The 24,124-nt window shown below is 43.2% G+C and overlaps 1 protein-coding gene and 1 long non-coding RNA gene across 6 annotated transcripts in view; one reads left to right on the forward strand and one right to left on the reverse strand.

The window, feature by feature from the left end:
• phip (pleckstrin homology domain interacting protein) overlaps nucleotides 1-24,124 on the forward strand; it is a 309,793-nt gene that overhangs the window by 149,113 nt on the left and 136,556 nt on the right. For all 4 annotated transcript variants that reach the window (XR_010972495.1, XR_010972494.1, XM_068026790.1 and 1 more), the window contains exons 11-13: nucleotides 12,659-12,759; nucleotides 20,269-20,309; nucleotides 21,146-21,244. Coding sequence is in view for 2 of the 4 variants with exons in the window: in XM_068026790.1 (XP_067882891.1) it covers nucleotides 12,659-12,759; nucleotides 20,269-20,309; nucleotides 21,146-21,244 (241 nt within the window). In the remaining 2 variants the exon portion in view is untranslated. The remainder of the gene's footprint in view (nucleotides 1-12,658; nucleotides 12,760-20,268; nucleotides 20,310-21,145; nucleotides 21,245-24,124) is intronic.
• Nucleotides 236-9,740, reverse strand: LOC137353072 (uncharacterized). Of its 2 annotated transcripts, none has more exons than XR_010969808.1 (4): nucleotides 9,711-9,740; nucleotides 8,669-8,705; nucleotides 1,102-1,447; nucleotides 236-505 (listed from the first exon to the last, which is right to left on the reverse strand). It is a non-coding gene; the product is annotated as an uncharacterized lncRNA (long non-coding RNA). The 2 variants fall into 2 exon arrangements; XR_010969809.1 differs by lacking the exon at nucleotides 9,711-9,740 and adding an exon at nucleotides 9,455-9,537.

Here is a 24,124-nt window from a genome sequence, read left to right on the forward strand (position 1 = left end):
AGCTTGTAAATATTACAGGAACTGCTTTTCATTTTTGGTTATTTCTCTGTCCTATATTTGAATAACATGTAGACCCTTTTGTACATGGTTGACTGTATAGTTTGTCCCTATACTTATTTAATTTTCCCATATTTCTGTGAATATGGCACAGAAATCAATTCCATTGTTTCAGATGATAAACTGGTTTCATTTTGAATCCAAATAACAAATTTTATTAAGGAAACAATCGCATTGAATTTCAATACAAGCTCAGGTTGTCTAAGGAAAATGAATGTCAACCAAGCTATTGGATAGCGTATATTCTTTTGACTGCTAAAATTGTAGCTTAGTGATGCTGTAATTAGTTGGACTATATCAGCAAACCTTTCAATGGAATTCCCAATAATTTCAAATGAAATCTTAGACTTGATGGTTTCAGCATTTTCTAAGGTGGAGTGAATTGTTCAGATTGTCCTGGGAGCATGCAGTACTGCCATAGCACATCCATAGGCACACCTAGGGACCCCTGAATCACACAAAAGAAAGAGGCCGTTGTGGATTAAGTGAATTACACCATTATTTATGCCACTCCATATTTTCCTGGGTCATTTATGCCGCTCCGCAGTTATCTATGCTGAAAACAGTTTCTTGATCTATATTGATGACTCAGGGCTGAATTTTATGCCGCTCCAGCAGGTCGGATGGTGGCGTGCGGGGTGGCGTAAAATTGAGCTGGCGGCTCTGGGAGGTCTTCCCGCCCCGCTCCCACCTCCGGCCAACTTTATGGTGGTCGGGTGGGGCGTGCGGGGAGCTGGCCTGCCCGCCCGAGGTCAATCAAGGCCCTTAACTGGCCACTTAAGGGCCCTCGCCCGCCTCCACAGGTATTTTACCCATGGCAAGCGGGCATGCTGGGATGTGAAAGGCTGGCCAAGAATAGCTACTGGCCTTTCTGTGTGCCCGGGGGGCGGTGCCAAGGAAGTCGGGCACAGAGTGCCTGATTGAGGGCTGCCCCCGCCTCCCAACCCACCCCCGGGACCCAAGATGCCCCCCTTCCCCCCCAAATGACCACCCTTGCCTCGTCGGGGTGCGCTCGATTTCCTCGGTAAGACATCGTAAACCTACCTTGGATCCCGGCTCCATGGCATCCTCCTCAGTCGGCTGGGCTGCAGTGGCCACCGCTCCCGAAGGTGCTGCTGGGACTAAGAGCTGCCGGCTCACTGATTGGAGGCAGCTTGCTGAGGCGGGACCTTCTCCCTCAGGAGGGTGGAAGTCCCGCCTCCGGGACAGTTAAAGCCCGGGGACCTGTAAAATGCGGGTCGGATCCCCCAGGCTAGGTGGAAGCAGTGGAGAAGTCCCGCCACCTATGGTAAAATCCAGCCACTAGAATTGGGTGTGCAGGGCACAATTTCAGAATTTGCAGATTATCACGGAAGTGTATTTATTTTCTCCTCTGTTTGAAATAGTGTACCTTTAAGGCAGAGAGAGAAGTGTTAGATTTCTGAGAACAGTGTGTCACAGCTGCATTTGTTAACTAGGCAACCGCAGGAGAGTGAGGAGGTCACATGGTTATAATGTTTCAATTTAACTGTGTGTAAAAACTGTTCCCACTGGCTAAAACCAGTTTAGAGAGACACCCAGCGAAGCGTATTTCCTGAAGGAAAGAGCTGTCTATTTTTCTCAGCGGAAATTCTATAATGAATTACAGGCCATGTTAATTGCCTAAGGAGGAAAAAACCCTTTGAAGAGATTATTTGTATTGCTGGAGCTAGCAAAATTCCTTTATCTTTACTTGCAATCTAAATGTCTTTGCTTCAAGATTGACTCTCTCTTGACTGATTGTGTTTGCTGGAATTTGGAGCAAAGTTTCGACTGAGAGACTGCGGATTTAAAAAAAAATTCAAGTAGACCTGTTGCTGTGCTCATTGTTGAAAGAACTGTGTGATACCTGCTGCAGCCGAATGCCTATCCACTAAGAGACTCTTTCATCAAATCTGCGTGGAGACTTAGAGTGGCATTTGATTATTTTTACACTAGGATACCTCACCCACCAGGAACACAAAGACTAACAACTCAGTTATTTATTTATTCTTAAACAGTTAATTTTTTAAAACATCATTCTTTTTTTAAAAAAATGGTTAACCATTGATTTTTGAGTGTATGTATGTGAATGGGGGAGTTAGGTTAAAATAAGAAGTATAAGGTCTTTATACATAGGTTTATCTTAATGGTATTTAAGATTTAATTTTTAATAAATAGTTAATTTATTTTTGCCTAAAGATACCTGGATTGGTCTCTTTTATTCTGGGGGTTACCAGAGTGTTTAACTTGGCTGTTTTCCGATTGAATGTGAAAACTTTACTAATATGCTGCGACCTGTGGAGTGATGGGGCTGAATTGACAGTGCATTGCGCCAGTCTTAGTCGTAACAGGATGACACAAGACTTAGAAGTATTGTGAACTGTGAGGAGGATAGTGATAAACTCCAAAAGGACATAGACAGACTGGTGGAATGGGCGGACACATGGCAGATAAAATTTAATGCAGGGAATTGTGAAGTGATGCCATTTTGATAGGAACAATGAGGAAAGACAGTATAAATAAAGGGTGCAATTCTAAAGGGGTGCAGAAGCAGGGAGACCTGGCAGTATATTGCATAGAACTTGGAAGGTGGCAGGGCAGGTTGAGAAAGCAGTCAATAAAGCATATGGGATCCTGAGCTTTATAAATAAAGACATAGCATACAAAAGCAAGGAGGTTATGGTGAATCTGTATAAAACACTGCTTTGGCCTCAACTGGAGTACTGTGTCCAATTCTGGGCATCGTACTTTCGGAAGCATGTGAAAGCATTAGGAAGGATGCAGAAAAGATTGATGAGAATGGTTCCGGGAATGAGGGACTGCAGTTACTTGGATAGATTGGAGAAGCTGGGTGGTTCTCCTTAGAGAAGCGAAGCTTTAGAGGAGATTTGATACAGATGTTCAAAATCATGAAGGGTCCAGACAAAGTAGATAGAGTGAAACTGTTCCCATTCACGGAAGGACCATGAACCAGAGGACACTGATTTAAGGTGAATGGCAAAAGAACCAGAGGCAACATGAGGAAAAACATTTTTACAGAGTGGTTAGGATCTAGAATGCACTGCCTGAGAGCATGGTGGAGGCAGATTCAGTCTTGGCTGTCAAGGGGAATTGGATGATAATCTGAAGAGGAAAAATTTGCAGGGCTTTGGGGAAAAGGCAGGGGAGTGGGTCTGGCTGAGTTGCTCTTACAGAGAGCTGACATGGACACCGTGGGCTGAATGGCCTCCTTCACTGCTGTAATCATTCTATGATTCTAAATTAATTCTCATAGCAACCCCTGCATTAAAATCAATGATGCTTGCAACTTTTCCTGCATTTAAATCAGTTTTCATAGTACTGCCACTTGGACTTAAAAAAAAGTAACAGGTTAATTTGCTGGGCAGCCGTGTAATTTATTCTTCCAAGATTAGTTAAATAGTGTAGCAGCATCATTTAATAAACTCTTCCTCCGTCGGTACCTCCCCTGAGCGAGGGGTGCTTCCTTTGGTCGCCCCCCAGCATTGAACCAAGATGCCTGCGTTATTACTTGTTTTACCAAAGCCTCATGCAATGTCTGGGTTTCCTCCGGGCACCACTGAGGTAATTTAATGTCAGAAATGTTTAGGACAGCGGGTACCAGGTAATGGTGTACATTATCATACAAAGTCTTACTAGTTTTTTGTTAACACTAGCCCAATCTGTGGCCCAGGGTTTGGGCAAGAGGGGGTCCGTTAATTGTGTTCTTGGCGTCACTGTTCCGTTCGTTGATCCCTATATTGACTGGGACTCACTTAGTGCTAGGGGCTTGGATGGGGCAGAATTTGTAAGGAGCATCCAGGAGGGCTTCTTGAAACAATATGTAGATAGTCCAACTAGGGATGGGGCCATACTGGACCAGGTATTGGGGAATGAGCCCGGCCAGGTTGTCGAAGTTTCAGTAGGGGGGCATTTCGGGAACAGTGACCATAATTCCATAAGTTTTAAGGTACTTGTGGATAAGGATAAGAGTAGTCCTCGGGTGAAGGTGCTAAATTGGGGGAAGGCTAATTATAACAATATTAGGCAGGAACTGAAGAATTTAGATTGGGGGCGGCTATTTGAGGGTAAATCAACATCTGACATGTGGGAGTCTTTCAAACGTCAGTTGATTAGAATCCAGGACCAGCATGTTCCAGTGAGAAAGAAGGATAAGTTTGGCAAGTTTCTGGAACCTTGGATAACGCGGAATATTGTGAGCCTAGTCAAAAAGAAAAAGGAAGCATTCGTAAGGGCTGGAAGGCTAGGAACAGACGAATCCCTTGAGGGATATAAAGACAGTAGGAAGGAACTTAAGCAAGGAGTCAGGACGGCTAGAAGGGGTTATGAGAAGTCATTGGCAAGCAGGATTAAGGAAAATCCCAAGGCTTTTTATACATATATAAAGAGCAAGAGGGTAACCAGGGAAAGGGTTGGCCCACTCAAGACAGAGAAGGGAATCTATGTGTGGAGCCAGAGGAAATGGGCGAGGTACTAAATGAGTACTTTGCATCAGTATTCACCAAGGAGAAGGACTTGGTGGATGATGAGCCTAGGGAAGGGAGTGCAGATAGTCTCAGTCATCTCATTATCAAAAAGGAGGAGGTGTTGGGTGTCCTGCAAAGCATTAAGGTAGATAAGTCCCCAGGGCCTGATGGGATCTACCCCAGAATACTGAGGGAGGCAAGGGAGGAAATTGCTGGGGCCTTGACAGAAATCTTTGCATCCTCATTGGCTACAGGTGAGGTCCCAGAGGACTGGAGAATAGCCAATGTTGTTCCTTTGTTTAAGAAGGGTGGTAAGGATAATCCAGGAAATTATAGGCCGGTGAGCCTTACGTCAGTGGTAGGGAAATTATTAGAGAGGATTCTTCGGGACAGGATTTACTCCCATTTGGAAACAAATGGACTTATTAGCGAGAGGCAGCATGGTTTTGTGAAGGGGAGGTCGTGTCTCACTAATTTGATTGAGTTTTTTGAGGAAGTGACGAAGATGATTGATGAAGGAAGGGCAGTGGATGTTCTCTATATGGACTTTAGTAAAGCCTTTGACAAGGTCCTGCATGGCAGACTGGTGCAAAAGGTGAAGTCACACAGGATCAGAGGTGAGCTGGCAAGATGGATACAGAACTGGCTCGGTCACAGAAGACAGAGGGTGTCAGTGGATGGGTGTTTTTCTGAATGGAGGAATGTGACTAGTGGTGTTCCGCAGGGATCAGTGCTGGGACCTTTGCTGTTTGTAGTATATATAAATGACTTGGAGGAAAATGTAGCTGGTCTGATTAGTAAGTTTGCGGACGACACAAAGGTTGGTGGAGTTGCGGATAATGATGAGGATTGTCAGAGGATACAGCAGGATATAGATCGGTTGGAGACTTGGGCGGAGAAATGGCAGATGGAGTTTAATCCGGACAAATGTGAGGTAATGCATTTTGGAAGGTCTAATGCAGGTGGGAGGTATACAGTAAATGGCAGAACCCTTAGGAGTATTGACAGGCAGAGAGATCTGGGCGTACAGGTCCACAGGTCACTGAAAGTGACAACGCAGGTGGATAAGGTAGTCAAGAAGGCATACGGCATGCTTGCCTTCATCGGTCGGGGCATAGAGTATAAAAATTGGCAAGTCATGCTGCAGCTGTCCAGAACCTTAGTTAGGCCACACTTAGAATATTGCATGCAATTCTGGTCGCCACGCTACCAGAAGGGCATGGAGGCTTTGCAGAGGGTACAGAAGAGGTTTACCAGGATGTTGCCTGGTCTGGAGGGCATTAGCTATGAGGAAAGGTTGGATAAACTCGGATTGTTTTCACTGGAACGACGGAGGTGGAGGGGCGACATGATAGAGGTTTACAAAGTTATAAGCGGCATGGACAGAGTGGATAGTCAGAAGCTTTTTCCCAGGGTGGAAGAGTCACTTACTAGGGGACATAGGTTTAAGGTGCGAGGGGCAAAGTTTAGAGGTGATGTGCGAGGCAAGTTCTTTACACAGAGGGTGGTGAGTGCCTGGAATGTTGCCGGGGGAGGTGATGGAAGCAGGTACCATAGAGACGTTGAAGAGGCATCTTGACAAATACAGGAATAGAGGGATACGGTCCCCGGAAGTGCAGAAGGTTTTAGTTTAGGCAGGCATCAAGATCGGCGCAGGCATGGAGGGCCGAATGGCCTGTTCCTGTGCTGTACTGTTCTTTGTTCTATTGTCTTGAGGTCTTATGAGTTATTGTGGTATGATCTGTTTGCCTCTTGGCAAGTTGAACCTTCGCCGATTCCCAGTCCCAGGAGTATTGATATAGTGTATACCATTCTCTAAGATAAAATGGGCCTTCCAGTTGTCACTGGTCAGCTGTGATTAGGGCGGCACAGTGGCGCAGTGGTTAGCACCGCAGCCTCACAGCTCCAGCGACCCGGGTTCATTTCTGGGTACTGCCTGTGTGGAGCTTGCAAGTTCTCCCTGTGTCTGCGTCGGTTTCCTCCGGGTGCTCTGGTTTCCTCCCACATGCCAAAGACTTGCAGGTTGATGGGTAAATTGGCCATTATAAATTTCCCCCAGTATAGGTAGGTGGTAGGGAAATATAGGGACAGGTGGGGATGTGGTAGGAATATGGAATTAGTGTAGGATTAGTATAGATGGGTGGTTGATGGTCGGCACAGACTCGGTGGGCCGAAGGGCCTGTTTCAGTGCTGTATCTCTAAACTAAAAAAAACTAAATTCTGCAAAACAAATTCAGTCAGTTACATGTTTTAGCTGCATCCAGTGTTTCCAGTGTCCCTTCCCTCTAATGCCCACATAGGTGCAGTTGTCGCTGGTCATTATTATCTCATCGGGTCCTATCCACCTCGGCGCAAATCCTAGTTTCTCGGGCATTTTACCATTTACTTTGTCTCCCAGAACAGGCACCTTTGCCTGTTTCTCTTTCATGTCCATTTCTATATCCTGCATGATCTGTTGATCTCTAACCTCCTGCCTCAGCTCATGCAGTTGTCTGCACAGCTCCTTCACAAATCTCTAAACCCTTTCTCTCACGGGTCCTACTTGCTCCGTTCCTGCTACAGCATACCTTGGCAGTCTCATCACCCTTCCAGTCATTAGTTCAGTTGCTCTACATGTAACTAATCACATCTGCGTACTTACACCGGTATCGCAATATCATGCCACACGTTCTCATCTCTTAGGTGATCTTATCAAAAGGTCAAATGTCAGGAGTGGGGGTCGCTGGTGGTGTCTGTCTAAGATCTTTGCTTACCTCCCCCTGCAGGGTCCTGATGTCTCGGGTCATGGCCAGGCTTTCAAATGTAGCTCTCTTTAAAAAAAAACCTCATAGGAAAGGATACAAATGTCTCCAAGAGAAAACTATCAAAGTACCAGTCTCATCTACACTTTCCTGACTTTCACTGGAAAGTTCTAGGCCTCTTGGAAATTCTACACTATATTGAATTCTGGTTAGCTCCTGCATCAGTCAGATCTAATTGCCAATTCCCATTAATTTTAATTCTGTTTCATTCATGAGCCCTGGAGAAACTGTACAATTATAATTCTTTAAAACAGAAATCAAACATTCCCATTTGATTCCAGGTATTACCATATTTTGTTTGTTTTTTCCTCTATCTTAGATGACATTTTAATTTCTTAAAAGTAACCTGCTAAATTACACTGGATTTTCGACATCTCAAATTATTCCAAAATCAAATAACAGTGTTGCTGGAGTGACAGATTTTATTAATGTACCATTTAATATCTCCCCAAAAGAAACTTTGTTTTTTATACTTAGGAACCAACTAGACTTTTTTTCTGTTTTCTAAAACTTTGATTGTCCTCTTAAATGTCAGATAAATTTCCCTTTGAGTGCTTTAAATTACCACTCATAACAATTTAATTTTGTTTATCGATTCCAATTTCTTATGCCCAGACTTGGTGGTATTGCTTTTTTTTTTACATTAAAGACAGAAGTGCTTGCAACTATCTCTCCTTCTCAAGCACTTCGTCTCATAGATAAAGATGCTGTGACATTTGTTGTCTGCAGTTATGTTCTTAAAGCTGCTGGATCTCTTGCTGTGGCCTCAGTTCTCATGTGGCCTTGGAACCTACCGTCATCGTTAAAAAACACAAAGAATCCATTGTGGCTCTGCCCCTGAGTCAAATGGGTTAATTTGTCCAATTATATGTCAATTTAGAAATTTAAAATTTAATAATGTCTAAGCTGCAGCAGGGTTAATTTCTTTGCCTGTCTCCAAGGGGGCGGAGCCAAACATTCTCAGATGTGTCACTTTACGTAACTTTTAGAACAAACTTTCCCGATTGAAAAGAATGAAACTCCATTTTAAACTGTTTCTTTTTCCAATTCTTTTGGTATCATTAGGTTTTAAAACAACAAAATCTTTAGTAACATTATCAACTTCAAAGGAAAGCATTCTCCATTAAGGAAGATAGCATTTTAGATTAAACTCCAATTTGGTCTAAACCTTTAAGCATCTTTTGTAATTAAAGACTCCCTCAACTTGACAAAATAAGTTTGAAAGTTCATTGTGGCCACCACAACTTAACAGATTAGTTAACCTTAATAGTATAAACTTAATCGAACAGAATAGCATGTGCTTTTTTTTAAGAAAAGGTACATTACGTAATTTTTTTCTTTCTTCAAGCGTCTTTTCAAATGACTGTAATAAAACCCAAAAACCAAAGAAAAGTTATTTAACATTCTTAAAACAAAAGGTTTCACACCAACTTCTTACACAAACTTCAAACAGTCCAATCTTTCCCATATCTCCATTGTTTGTCCTTCTCTCCCTTAAAGCAATATCCAATTCCTGACATTTACTACTTAAAAACAGTCAATAAGACATGTCCTAAATTTAAACTGCAAAAAATCAAGAATAGATTTTAAACTTTGGTCCAATTAAAGCAGTGTTTTAAACTTCAAATTGGATTTCTGCCAGACATCTTCAAGGCTGAAGCTTATCTCTTAGAAACTTCTTCATTGCCTTTTCACAGTTGCAAAACCAACCTTCAAAAGAAAAATAGAACTTTTAACTTAAAATATAATTCAATTTTATATCCCATTCCTGAGTGCACAATCTTAAATTGAAATGAACACACTCAACAATCACTTTTCACACTTCTTCAATTCCAAACTTAGAAAATTGATTCCTGTAATGGGTTATGAATTCAAAGTACCAAAATCTGTGTCAAATTCCCTGTCCCGATTGAAATGAACACACACTAGGCTCAACTAGTTCGCACCCAAAACATGACTCAAGGTTCCCACAAAAATGTATGTGTAAAAATAGAACGAGTAACAGATTCATGCTTTCAGCATTAAAGCCGGGCAACAAAGAGTTAATGACTCAGCTCCACAGTACACATTCATGCAGGCTTGAACAAAGACACGGTAACTTTTTTTACCCACTTGAAATTTCACTTAAAAACCAAGTCTTTTTATGTTGCTCTGCCATAAACTTAGTCATGCGGGCCCCAGTCGGAAAACATTTTGTTACTCAACTTCTTATCTGACATTTTGCTAGCTTCCTGACTTCACTCAGCGCAGTCCCCTATAACTCTCCTGACCAGCGTGGCTCTCCGTTGGGTATACTTTAGGGTACGCGGTTCTGACCTCTGCGCGGCTTTGGACTTACTGACCCACCAGCGCGGTTCTGCCTCCTTACCCAGCGCACCTCCTGTCTTGAGTCCTCCTTCAGCTTCTTTGAATATTCGACCGGACCTTCACTTGGGTAGGCTTACTGCCCTAACTAGGGGTGGTAAATAAATATACTCACCCGTTTGCAGTGCCGCTCCGATGGTCCATTGCAAGTATCCTGCCGACTAAATGAGGAGTCTCACCTGAGCCATCAGAATAACTGCGGCTGCAACAAAGATCACTGACATCACAATTCCAGTTCAGCATTTCTTGGTAAACAAATTGTCTTTATAAGGATTTAGTTGGTGTATAGTAAGTAGCATAATCCAACAGTCATGCATATGCAGCTGTTAAATACATCATTATCTGTACAAAAGATCTGTACAAATATTAGAAACGTTCACACAGCTTGTTTTATAAATTATCCTTAAAACACGTGGAATATATTTAGTTGACAACTATGTTTTAATATGCAACATGAAATCCATAATCTGTGATGTCTAAATCAATTGATGGTTGTCAGCAGCGCATGATAAATAACACTTAATTTATGTTTGATTCTTTTAACGATCCTTACTAGAAATTGACGTCATTGTCTCAGCAGTCAGGTACATTAAGATCAGCCTGGTCATCTCCCTTCCCTCCATTTTGAAATCTATGAATTTCCATGTGACATGGAGGAATTCAACTACAAGGGTCAAGTGTTCAAATATTTTAATTAACAGAACGAAGGTCTCTGACCAGCCATGGATTCAAACAACCTTCCTAAAATTTCCGCACCCTGTAAATGCTTATGACTTTATACATTTTATCATTAATTTACTAATGAAGATCTTGAAAATTGGAGGGGAGAAACAGATAGGTGCAAAGCTTCCCTGCGCATTGACACAAGGTTTGTGGATTATTGAGATAATTAACAAACCCTTGTAATCAAATCACAATCAACTAAGGGTAAATAAGAATTGGGTGCATCTTATGGATGCACCTATATTTGTATTACATAAACAGAACTTTTAAAACTTTTTTTAAAAGATCTGGAAAAGCCACTTCCTGCTATTTCACATTAGCAATACTTATTGAAAGTTCTTACTGAGTTATTTTACTGCCAGAATGAAGAAATTGCACATTATTGATGGGATCAATACATTGGCCATTGATTTTGTCTCTTAATTGATTAAAGGCCACCAGAAAAATCATACTTAATTAGAGATATAGGAAAATGTGGAAGATGTTGTGGACTGCAAGATTAGCAAATTTAGAGTGCTTGCTGCTGATCTTGCCATTGGAATAAAATCTGGGCTGATGTGTTTTCCCTTAGCTTGTCTGTAAAGGCAGGCCATATTTGAGTTTTGTAATGAAAAGATATTGGGCTGGATTTTATCGGGGCTTCGATGTCAGGATCCCGGGTGGGGCATGAAGATTGGCCCGAATGAGGCCCACTATGGACTTCGACGCTGGTAGGGCCCGTCTCGATCTTGGTGGCGGCAAGGCCTTGTGGTGGCCCTCCTGTCCCCGCCGCCACTCAGCCACGGGACCTCAATTTAAAAATGTAAATCAATTAACTTACCTGCATTAATGCAGTGCCCGTCGCTTCCTAATGTGCCGCTGTGATCTTCATCCTGGCAGCTGGCACTGACGCGCCTTCGGACCCCCGTCTTGGGGAAATGAGGCGCGACGCTTGTGGGGAGTGGGAAGGAGGTACGTTTATCAGTGCGGGAGTGGGGTTAAACTGACTTGATTGGTCTGGGGGGTGATGGGAAGGTGTAAAGTAATAATTTCTAATCTTTTGTGGGGGGTTGAGGGGAGAAGGTCAGGTACAGAAGGTGAGTATTTTGGGTGGGGGGAGAGAACAAGGGATGGGATGTAAATTTATTGGGGAGGTGGGAGAGGGGCTGGGAACATTTATTTCATTATTTGTCATAACTTTTAAAGTAATGTCTCTAAAAAAATTTAAAGTAAATGTAAGGGCTTGAAGCCCTTTTAAAAATGGCGCCTGCGCAGTGGCGCAGGACACAGTCACGGAGGACAGCTCGCCCGCCACCTCCATGTCATCAGTTGGGGGTGGGGGGGCGTGGTGGCGGTCCACCCTGTCCCGGCCATATTAATGAACTGCCACATATAAGATTGCGGCAGCTCTGCGGAGCGAAAACCATGTGTGCGGACCTCCATGTTTTATGCCCGCCGCTGTACTCAGTGGCGGCAACATAGAATCCAGCCCATTGCGTGTGTAATATATACATATAATATGCAATATACATATAATATGCATGACACTCAAAAGGTGACCTTTGTAGAACAGGTGTGAAAATGGTAATGTTTCTTGATAAGGGCCATCTGTAAAGATCATTACATACATGCACAGCATTGAGGATCATTTTAAATGTTTTATATACTTGTGGATTTTCCATAGTGTTCCATGGAGGCAGGCAGCCAGTTAGGTTGGCGAAAGACCCAATTAAGGAAATTTTGCAGCGTTGCTGGAACTTTCCCACCAGCGGAGCAGCATCCCGCCATGTGCAGAGACCACCAGCTCATTGGAGTTAGCCTCGCTGTGGCAGGCCGGGGAGCCTTTGGAGGTGGAGCCGCATGGGTGAAAACCCGCAGTTGGGGCCACATCTGATCTGTGGAGGGCTTTCACCTCCATCCCGATGCGCCTACCAGCTTCAGCAGTCTTTATTACAGCCCTTCTATGTTGGTCAGTGAGGGCATCACCATATTAACCTCACTGTTATTATCTACGCAAAATCTGGGCGAAGGCATTTAGAATGGAAAGCGAGAGAAACGTTTTCATACAGAGTTGCTTCCAGGCCTAGTGCTTGGCGCATAAATTATGCCAAGATTAGATTGGGTGAAGGTAAAAGGGGTATGTAAACAGGGCTAGAAAGGTTTGCTTGTCTTTAGATTAAAAGCCATACTGATTGTTTATTTCAGATGTGTATAATGTATGCCTATGTGAGTCTATCTCTTTATTTACAGGTGGAATGTTTTTGGCAACAGGGAGTACAGATCATATTATCAGAGTTTATTACTTTGGGTCAGGGCAACCTGAGAAGATTTCAGAGTTGGAGTTTCATACTGTAAGTGTCTTTATTTTTAAAGGAATATTAGCGGATTTTCCACAGTGAAAACAAAGTGAATGTCTTGAACATAAGAGTAACAAAATTAAAAGTATACTAAGTGTAAGAAACGATATATATATAAAAATCATAACGACTAAATATAATCAAAGAATCTTAGAGCAGAGGAGGCCCCAAATTGCTTGTGTCAGATCTTTGAAAAAGCTGTCCAATTTCAAAATCAATGCCCAGCTTTTTCTTCATAACCTTCCAGATTCGTCCTCTTCAAGCTTTTTGAAATTTCATATGGGCTCTGCTTCCACTGCCCTTTTAGGTAATATTTTCCAAACCTTAACAACTCTCTGTGTGGAAAAGATTTCTCCTCATTCCTTTCAAGTTCTTTTGCCCATTATTTTAAATTTATGATCTCTGGTTACCACTTTAGCTGCCAGAGCAAAGAGCAAGCAGTGAGAAACTATCAAAACCCCTCATCATTTTGAATATGTCTATTAGGTCTCCCCTGAACTGTCTTTACTCGAAGGAGAAGAATCCTGGCTTCTATATTCTCTCCACATAACTGAAGTCCCTCATCCCTGGTATAATCCTGTTAAACTATCTCTATAACCGCTCCAAGGTCATAACATCCTTCCTAAAATATGGTGCCCAGAATTGTATGCAACACTCCAGCTGAGGTCTAACCAGTGATTTGTGACGGATTAGCATGAACAAAGAACAGTACAGCACAGGAACAGGCCATTCGGCCCTCCAAGCCTGCGCCGATCTTGATGCCTGCCGAAACTAACACCTTCTGCACTTCCGGGGCCCATATCCCTCTATTCCCTTCCTATTCATATATTTGTCAAGATGTCTCCTAAACGTCGCTATCGTATCTGCTTCCACCACCTCCCCTGGCAGCAGGTTCCAGGCACTCACCACCCTCTGTGTAAAGAACTTGCCTCGTACCTCCCCTCTAAACTTTGCCCCTCGCACCTTAAACCTATGTCCTCTAGTAACTGACTCTTCCACCCTGGGAAAAAGCTTCTGACTATCCACTCTGTCCATGCCGCTCATAACTTTGTAAACCTCTATCATGTCGCCCCTCCACCTCCGTCGTTCCAGTGAAAACAATCCGAGTTTTTCCAACCTCTCCTCATAGCTAATGCCCTCCAGACCAGGCAACATCCTGGTAAACCTCCTCTGTAGCCTCTGCAAAGTCTCCACGTCCTTCTGGTAGTGTGTTGACCAGAATTGCACGCAATATTTTAAGTGTGGCCTAACTAAGGTTCTGTACAGCTGCAACATGACTTGCCAATTTTTATACTCTATGTCCCGACCGATGAAGGCAAGAATGCCGTATGCCTTCTTGACTATCTTATCCACCTGCGTTGCCACTTTCAGTGACCTGTGGACCTGTATGCCCAGATCTCTCTGCGTGTCAATACTCCTAAGGGTTCTGCCATTTACTGTATACCTCCCACCTGCATTAGACCTTCCAAAATGCATTACCTCACATTTGTCCGGATTAAACTCCATCTGCCATTTCTCCGCCCAAGTCTCCAACCGATCTATATCCTGCTGTATCCTCTGACAATCCTCATCATTATCCGCAACTCCACCAACCTTTGTGTCGTCCGCAAACTTACTAATCAGACCAGCTACATTTTCCTCCAAATCATTTATATATACTACAAACAGCAAAGGTCCCAGCACTGATCCCTGCGGAACACCACCAGTCACATCCCTCCATTCAGAAAAAGACCCATCCACTGACACCCTCTGTCTTCTGTGACTGAGCCAGTTCTGTATCCATCTTGCCAGCTCACCTCTGATCCCGTGTGACTTCATCTTTTGTACCAGTCTGCCATGCGGGACCTTGTCAAAGGCTTTACTAAAGTCCATATAGAGAACATCCACTGCCCTTCCTTCATCAATCATCTTCGTCACTTCCTCAAAAAACTCAATCAAATTAGTGAGACACGACCGCCCCTTCACAAAACCATGCTCTGTCTCGCTAATAAGTTCGTTTGTTTCCAAATGGGAGTAAATCCTGTCCCGAAGAATCCTCTCTAATAGTTTCCCTACCACTGACGTAAGGCTCACCGGCCTATAATTTCCTGGATTATCCTTACCACCCTTCTTAAACAAAAGAACAACATTGGCTATTCTCCAGTCCTCTGGGACCTCACCTGTAGCCAATGAGGATGCAAAGATTTCTGTCAAGGCCCCAGCAATTTCTTCCCTTGCCTCCCTCAGTATTCTAGGGTAGATCCCATCAGGCCCTGGGGACTTATCTACCTTAATGCTTTGCAAGACACCCAACACCACCTCCTTTTTGATAATGAGATGACTGAGACTATCTACACTCCCTTCCCTAGGCTCATCATCCACCAAGTCCTTCTCCTTGGTGAATACTGATGCAAAGTACTCATTTAGCACCTCACCCATTTCCTCTGGCTCCACACATAGATTCCCATCTCTCCTTGAGTGGGCCAACCCTTTCCCTGGTTACCCCCTTGCTCTTTATATATGTATAAAAAGCCTTGGGATTTTCCTTAATCCTGTTTGCCAATGACTTTTCATGACCCCTTTTAGCCCTCCTAACTCCTTGCTTAGGTTCCTTCCTACCGTCTTTATATTCCTCAAGTGCTTCATCTGTTCCTAGCCTTCCAGCCCTTACAAATGCTTCCTTTTTCTTTTTGACTAGGCTCACAATATCCCGTGTAATCCAAGCTTCCCGAAACTTTCCAAACTTATCCTTCTTCCTCACAGGAACATGCTGGTCCTGGATTCTAATCAGCTGACGTTTGCAAGACTCCCACATGTCAGATGTTGATTTACCCTCAAATAGCCGCCCCCAATCTAAATTCTTCAGTTCCTGCCTAATATTGTTATAATTAGCCTTCCCCCAATTTAGCATCTTCACCCGAGGACTATTATCCTTATCCACAAGTACCTTAAAACTTATGGAATTCTGGTCACTGCTCCCGAAATGTTCCCCCACTGTAACTTCGACCACCTGGCCGGGCTCATTCCCCAATACCAGGTCCAGAATGGCCCCATCCCTAGTTGGACTATCTGTATACTGTTTCAATAATCCCTCCTGGATGCTCCTCACAAATTCTGCCCCATCCAAGCCCCTAGCACTAAGTGAGTCCCAGTCAATATTGGGGAAGTTAAAATCACCCACCACTCCAACCCTGTTAAGTTTACATTTTTCAAAAATCTGTCTACATATCTGCTCCTCTACCTCCCGCTGGCTGTTGGGAGGCCTGTAGTAAACCCCCAACATCGTGACTGCATCCTTCCTATTCCTGAGCTCCACCCATATTGCCTCGCTGCATGACATCTCTGAGGTGTCCTCCCGCAGTACAGCTGTGATATTCTCCTTAACCAGTAATGCAACTCCCCCACCCCTTTTACATTCCCCTCTATCCCGCCTGAAGCTTCTAAAGCCTGGAACATTTAGCTGCCAATTTAGCTGCCCTTCCCTCAACCAAGTCTCTGTAATAGCAACAACATCATATTTCCAAGTACTAATCCAAGCTCTAAGTTCATCTGCCTTACCTGTTCTACTTCTCGCATTGAAACAAATGCCCTTCAGACCACCAGTCACGCTGTGCTCAGCAACATCTCCCTGCCTGCTCTTCCTCTTAGTCCTACTGGCCTTATTTACTATGTCCACCTCATTTACTTCACTAGCTGTCCTACTGCTCTGGTTACCACCCCCCTGCCACACTAGTTTAAACCCTCCCGAGTGACGCAAGCAAACCTTGCAGCCAGGATATTAGTGCCCTTCCAGTTTAGATGCAACCCGTCCTTCTTGTAAAGGTCCCATCTGTCCCTGAAGAGATCCCAATGGTCGAGATATCTGAAACCCTCCCTTCTACACCAGCTGCTCAGCCACGTGTTTAGCTGCACTATCTTCCTATTTCTCGCCTCACTGGCACGTGGCACAAGGAGTAATCCAGAGATTACAACCCTAGAGGTCCTGTCTTTTAACTTACTACCTAACTTCCTAAACTCCCCCTGCAGGACCTCATCACTCTTCCTGCCTATGTCATTGGTACCGATGTGTACCACAACCTCAGGCTGTTCACCCTTCCCCTTCAGAATGCCCTCTGTCCGTTCAGAGACATCCTTGACCCTGGCACCAGGGAGGCAACATACCTTCCTGGAGTCTCTTTCATGTCCACGGAAGCGCCTATCTGTGCCCCTCACTATAGCGTCCCCTATAACTATTGCTCTTCTGCGCTTTGTTCCTCCCTGCTGAACAACAGTGCCAGCCGTGGTGCCACTGCTCTGGCTGCTGCTGTTTTCCCCTGAGAGGCCATCCCCCCCCAACAGTATCCAAAACGGTATACTTGTTAGAGAGGGGGATAGCCACAGGGGATTCCTGCATAGACTGCCTGCCCCTTCTAGCGGTCACCCATCTATCTGCCTGCACCTTGGGTGTAACCACTTCTCTAAAACTCCTGTCTATGACGCTTTCCGCCACCTGCATGCTCCTAAGTGCATCCAGTTGCTGCTGCAACCGATCCATGCGGTCTGTGAGGAGATGCAACTGGGTACACTTCCTGCAGATGTAGTCGCCCGGAGCGCTGGAAGCGTCACGGACCTCCCACATCTCACAGGTGATGCACTTCACCCCTCTAACTGACATTTCTAGTTAATTGAATTAGTTAATTGATAGAAAATAAATAAATACTTATTAAATCCTTACTAAATTACGATGCACTTCACTATCTGGTCCCTAGTGCTAGATTTCTACAGTAAATATTAAATGCTGTCTAAATACAGTAATCTCCTCCCTCTGTTTTTGTTACTCTGCTTATTAATTAGTTAATTCGTGTTTTAATCAATTTTTATCAGTTTTATTTTCAAATTTGGTACAGATTCCCTACCAGCCAGTCAGGTCACAGCTTTCCTGTGACATCACTTTTTCAGTTTTTTTTCCCACCCGAGGTAACTTACTCCTGTATACTCACCGCTCCGGAACTCCGCCCTCCGAGTCTGCTCTGAGAATCCCCGAGGTAAGTTTTTTATACTTACCAGTCTGGAACTCCGCCCTCCGAGTCTGCTCCGAGAATCCCCGAGGTAAGTTTTTTTTATATACTCACTGCTCTGGAACTCCGCCCTCCGAGTCTGCTCCGAGAATCCCCGAAGTAAATTTTTTATACTTACCGGTCTGCCCTGTTCCCTTGTTTTTTTTAAAAGTCAGTGCCCCTATTTACAAACTTAAGTATTTTTCACGCTTTCTTAACTGCCTAATCAACTTGCCCTGCCAGCTTCAAAAATTTTTGAACATGCACACCCAGGTCCCTCTGCTCTTGCACCACCCTCAAAACAGTACCCTTGGACAGCAAAGATTTACTAAATTGGCCCCTGGGATGAGGGGGTTGTCTTGTGATGAGAGGCTGAGTAAATTGAGCCTATATTCTCTGGAGTTTAGAAGAATGAAAGGCAATCTAAATTGTGAAAGGGCTTGATTGGGTAAAAGCTGAGAGATTGTTCCCACTGATCAGGGAATCTAGAACATGGGGACACAGTCTAAGGATAAGGGATCAATCAGTCAGGACTGAGATGAGGACAAATTACTGCACTCAAAAGGGTTGTGAATCTTTGGAATTCTCTATTCCAGAGGGTTGTGGATGCTACATCATTGAATACATTTAAGGCTGGGATAGATGGATTTTTGGTCTTGCAGGGAATTAAGGGATATGGGGAGCGGGCAGGAAAGTGGAGTTGAAGGCCAAGATCAGCCATGATCGTATTGAATGGCGGAGCAGGCTTAATGGGCCATATGGTCTACTTCTGCTGCTATTTCTTTTGTTCTCGACTATAATGTCTCTGCATGTTGTTTCTTCCAAAGTACATGACTTCACACTTGTCCACTTTAAATTGTATCTGCCATGTATCTGCCCATTTCATCAGTCTGTCTATATTCTCTTGAAGTCTGCTACTTTCCTGGTCTCTATTTACTATATTTCCAAGTTTTATACCATCCACACACTTGGAAATTGTGCTTCCTATTCCTAAGTGCAGGTTATTTATGTATTACCAGTAAAGCAATGGTCCTAATACTGATCCATAATGCAATCAATAAGCTGTTATATATTAAAATTACTATGTGGGCTGCAGCATGCAATTTCAAATTAATTCGAAGCTTCTATGCCGGGTTCTGTTAATGAGGAAAACCATAGGAAAACTGTCAATACCTGCAGCACTAGTTCCACCTGTATTTAGTGCCATTGGAATGTTTAAAGAAGCGTGACTTTATATTAGTAGAGTGTCCTCTCCTGTACAAAGCCACTGACTAGAAGAAAATGAGCCTGTTTGCTGTCATCACAGACTCCGGGCCAAAGTAAACCATAGCAACTGTAGCAGTATAATAACTTAAATGCTTGAAACTAATATTAAGCCTCTGTAAAGCTAATGATTCAAATTAAATCCCCTTAGTTGTCAATCGTTTAGCTGATAGAGTGCCATCCAATTTTCCACTACTGGTTGATCCCACTTAATTTACTGACCATTGGGATTTGGTTGATGGGCTGATTGCTTCCATCATTCCCTGTAAATGAAATTCCAGCATCCGTGTCTTGATTGCAGTACGTCAAAACCGTCTCGACCAGAAGTGAAGCACATTCCTCTCTTCTCCCCTCCTTTACCCCTTCCTTCTCTTTTCCACTTCCTTCCCCTTCTTCATGTTCTTCACCTCTCATTCTTTATCTATTGACAACTCCCGCTCCTCCTGCTCCCCCCCGGTGCCCCCTCCCCCCCCAATTTTTCCTGCACCACATTTCTGCTCCTCCTTACCCCCACCACCGATCCTCCTTGCTCCTCTCCCTGTCCCTGCTCCTGTGATGGTAGCCTGTTCCTCAATAATTTACAAAACAATGTTAAAGACTTCTGAGGAGCGATAGATAGGAAGCAGCATTGGACCCAAAAGCTGGATCTGGGGAGCAGTGTGAGTTGAGTCTGGAGGTAGGGGCAGCGGGTTTTGACCCAGGAGTGACCTTATCTTGTACATTTTATTGTAGATTATTTTAAAAACAAAGGTGGAAATTTGTTATTAAAAAATGAAAATACCAGGGAGAGGAATGCAGAAAATATTCAGAACTAAACTTAACTGTATCCTGGGGGTAGGCTGCAGACGGTCAATTCTGGTTGCATTCTATGCAGGGGAAAGACTGTGGTTTCATCTAACGTTGTGGGCATGTGGAGGCTCTGTAGCTCAATCTACTGCTAAAGCTGAACCTGTTGGCATGACTGGGACCAGGACAGCTAATTGCTCCTTATTTTCCAAGAGGAAATCCTAACAGGGGAGGTGGGGGGGGTGGGTGGAGCAAAAATAGGCATGACAAGGAATGATGACAGCTAACTGGTGACCTTTAAATATTGTAAAACCCATATGAGATATTTACCTTTCTATAAAATGGAACATCTGATTTACATACCTATTTTAATATAGATGTTTAATTAAAAAAACAATTACAGTCACCTAATTTTAGCTCCTGTTTACATTTTTGTTAGGACAAAGTTGACAGTATTCAGTTCTCCAACACGAGTGACAGGTAAGAATAAACATGCTACTTGAATTCAGTGTAATTGCTGGAGATTGCTAGATTACATTTGTTAACTGATAATTTGGTTTATGTTTCCTGTTACAGTGAACTTGAATGTTCTTCTACTTCAAAACTACTAAAAATGTAAATTGATAGAATCATAAAATGTTACTACAGCACAGAAACTGGCCTCCCAGCCATCAAGTCTGAATTGCTGTTTTTCTCCACATAGATTCATTAAATGGTACAACATAAAAGAGGGCCATTTAGCCCATCATGACTGTGCTGCCTGTTTGCTAGAGTAACCCAAATCTAATCCTACTCTCCTGTTGACTCCCCATACCTCTTCTTGAGCATTTGCTTCCTGCACGCTCTCCATAGCCTTTATCATTCCCCTTTTTCAAGCCACTGTCTTTAGTTCTCTTCGAGAAGGATTCATGGACTTTGCTTCAAGAACAGGTTGAAGCATAGCATTCCACATATTAATCACCCTCTGTGTAAAGAGTATTTTCTAACCCCTTTATTCTGTTTTGTGATTATCACAAATTTGTGCTGTCTTGTAACGGTATCATTGACCGGTTGAAACAATATCCCTATTTATGGTTTCTAGATCTTTTTATTACATCTTCGAGTAAAAATTCCATATCTCTCCTACCACTGACATTATGTGAACTGGTCTATAGTTCTTTAGATTTCTTCTATTTTCCATTTTAAATATAGGAGTAACGTTAGCTGTCCGCCAGCCCTCTGGCACAATTCCCTTTTTTTAATATGGCGCCTCTGCTATTTCCTGTTAACTTTTAATATGTATAATTTTACATGTGAAGTATTGACTCTGTTGGTAGGTTTGTTAGTGGAAGTCGTGATGGAACTGCAAGGATCTGGCAGTTTCGACGTCAAGAGTGGAAGAGCATTTTACTGGACATGGCTGTTAAGCCAGCTGGGTGAGTGACCAGAACTGTCTTGTCCCTTAATGTTGCTCTATAGTGTAAAGAATTATTATGACAACACTCTGGACATTGATCTAGAAATATTTTCTCTTTTGTAAACTATGCCTGCAAAGTATAAAAAGAATGTCAGCAACAAGAAAATGTATCAAAACAAATGCAAAATACTGTGGATACTGGAAATCTGAAATAAAAACAGAAAATGCTGGAAATACTCAGCAGGTCAGGTAGCATCTGTGGAGAGGGAAACAGAGTTAACATTTCAGGTATGTGACCTTTCATCAGAACTGAAAATTTATCACTGTTGCTTAAAATGTTCCCTGCAAGGCAAGCACTGAGGAGTTTGCTGAAACAACAGGCTTTTTGTTTGAATTTGGCTGGAGCTGGTGATGCAGGCAGTTCTGATTACAAAATATTGGGAATGAACAGCCAGTGATGTGATTGGAGCCAAACAGATACCAGTCCAGCACTTGTAGGAAACGGCAAAAACGTAGGTAGAGCTGAACAGGGGCAATTTCTTTTTATTGTAACCTATTTACCTATAAATGAGTATGATTGACAGCATTATGAATCGCCTGATGATAGTTGTTATGATGCTACTTCAGAGAATGAGCCAGTTCTTCTTATAATTGTTATCTGATCACTGAAGATTTTGTCTTTAACTGACTAAAGGTCACATTCATGGCACATTCATTGTAAAAAGTGCAGACCCAATTTGGCCCCAAATCTCCACATCGCTGCAATTATATTCAATAAAATCCAGATTTATTTTGCTTTTACTTGAATATAAATACTGGAATTTCAAAACTTCAAAACAAAAACTATCAACTTTCCATATCTTAAACAAGCAATAGAAGATGTAACATTAAATGTCGCAATACATGGTACTAAACCTAACATTGTGTCCTAGTCTTTGAACCACTGATCCAAATAGCAATATTTGCTCAGACTCAAATGTAGAGCTTGTCAAAAGAATTGCAAAGAATCCATTCTCTCCACATTTTTTTTTGATAGTCTGCACGAAAGTTTGATGATCTGTTGTGAAAAGAAATACTTTCTGGCATCTAAATAAACTCTAGTCCCATCAACCCTATCCATCTCAATTAACCTATCCAACAGATGCGGTCACTTCACTCTTCTTAAAAAAACCTCAGTCACTTCTTGGCACCTTCTCCAGAGCCTCAATGCACAGGGACAATATCCAAGTATGGATTACCAAAGCTATGTATTGTCTGTTATGACCAGGTGAGAAAGAGGTCTGGGTTTCCTTTCAGCCTTCACCTGGTCTTACTGTAACAGGGTTTTATTTTGGAACACCCTGTGTTTTCAGCTCCCCATTGGTGAATGCTTGTTCACCGCTTTCCAATTATAAGGCAAAGAAACCAGCACAAACAGGCTTTCTTAGGTTTAAAGAAGAAAAGTTGATATTTATTAAACTTAAACTCTAATTCAGTTAATGCCAACGGATACATGACGCACCCACGCTACCATGCATACGCAATACACACATGCGAGACAGAAAAGAGCAGAAGAAAAATAAAGTGGAAAAGTTTGAGGCAATATCTGAAGAGTTCAATAATTCTTTGAGCTCACTGTAGAGTTCTTGATTGTAGGTAGATCTTGCTTTTCGTTGGGGCCCAGTATTCTGCTTAAACCTTGTTCGCTGTCGGAGACTTTTCTCTATTGGGGTTCATGTATCTTCAGTGGATTTAGAGGCTTGTGAGAAAGAGATGGGAGCAGACAGACAGAGAGGAGGTCTTCTTCAGTACAGGAGCATTCTGCTTCCTGCAGGCTCTCAGTTCAAGCTGTACAATTCAGAAACCCCCAGGTTGCCAAGCAGGTTAGTCATCTTACTAACTGGTCTGACCATGTCTTGGCTCTGTGCATTATATAGCATCTTAGCAGGGAATGGAATGCGCTTCCCTGCCTTCAATGTCTGTTAGTATGTAAATGTTTTTTCCAGCCGTGGTCTGGCAGGCCTGCTCTTCTTCCCAGCCACAATTTGACATTTAATGTCCATGTGGTGAAATCAATATGCCTCATTCTTGGCACGTGGGGGCTTGCATGACATGTCTTAAATATCTTTTTCTCATATACTTTCACTGTAGCCATCTTATAGTGCAGGTGCATTTTTAATATATGCTGTTAACTATTATCGCAAGATCTTTCTCTTGATCCATGTGGTTTAACAGGTATCCTCACCTGTTATAAATAGGCCTGTCGCATGACACTACACTTGACTATGTTGAAGGACATCTGCTACACATGGGTCCAACGTACCTGAATCAGCAATATCTCTTTATCGCACTGTTTTTGTTTTTTTCAGCTATTGTAATAGGAACATTCTTCTTTGGCCTCCTTGTCTCGGGAGACAATGGGTAAGTGCCTGGAGATGGTCATTGGTTTGTGGAGCAGCGCCTGGAGTGGCTATAAAGGCCAATACTAGAGTGACATACTCTTCCACAGGTGCTGCAGATAAAATTGGTTGTCAGGGCTGTTAGACAGTTGGCTCTCCCCTTGCGCTTCTGTCTTTTTTCCTGCCAACTGCTAAGTCTCTTCGACTTGCCACACTTTAGCCCCGCCTTTATGGCTGCCCGCCAGCTCTGGCAATTGCTGGCAACTGACTCCCAAGATTTGTGATCAATGTCACAGGACTTCATGTCGCCTTTGCAGACCTCTTTAAAGCGGCGACATGGACGGCCGGTGGGTCTGATGCCAGTGGCGAGCTCGCTGTACAATGTGTCCTTGGGGATCCTGCCATCTTCCATGCGGCTCACATGGCCAAGCCATCTCAAGCGCCGCTGACTCAGTAGGGTGTATATGCTGGGGATGTTGGCCGCCTCAAGGACTTCTGTGTTGGAGATACGGTCCTGCCAC

This window comes from Heterodontus francisci, chromosome 3, assembly GCF_036365525.1.
Source record: "Heterodontus francisci isolate sHetFra1 chromosome 3, sHetFra1.hap1, whole genome shotgun sequence".
Classification (NCBI taxonomy): domain Eukaryota; kingdom Metazoa; phylum Chordata; class Chondrichthyes; order Heterodontiformes; family Heterodontidae; genus Heterodontus; species Heterodontus francisci.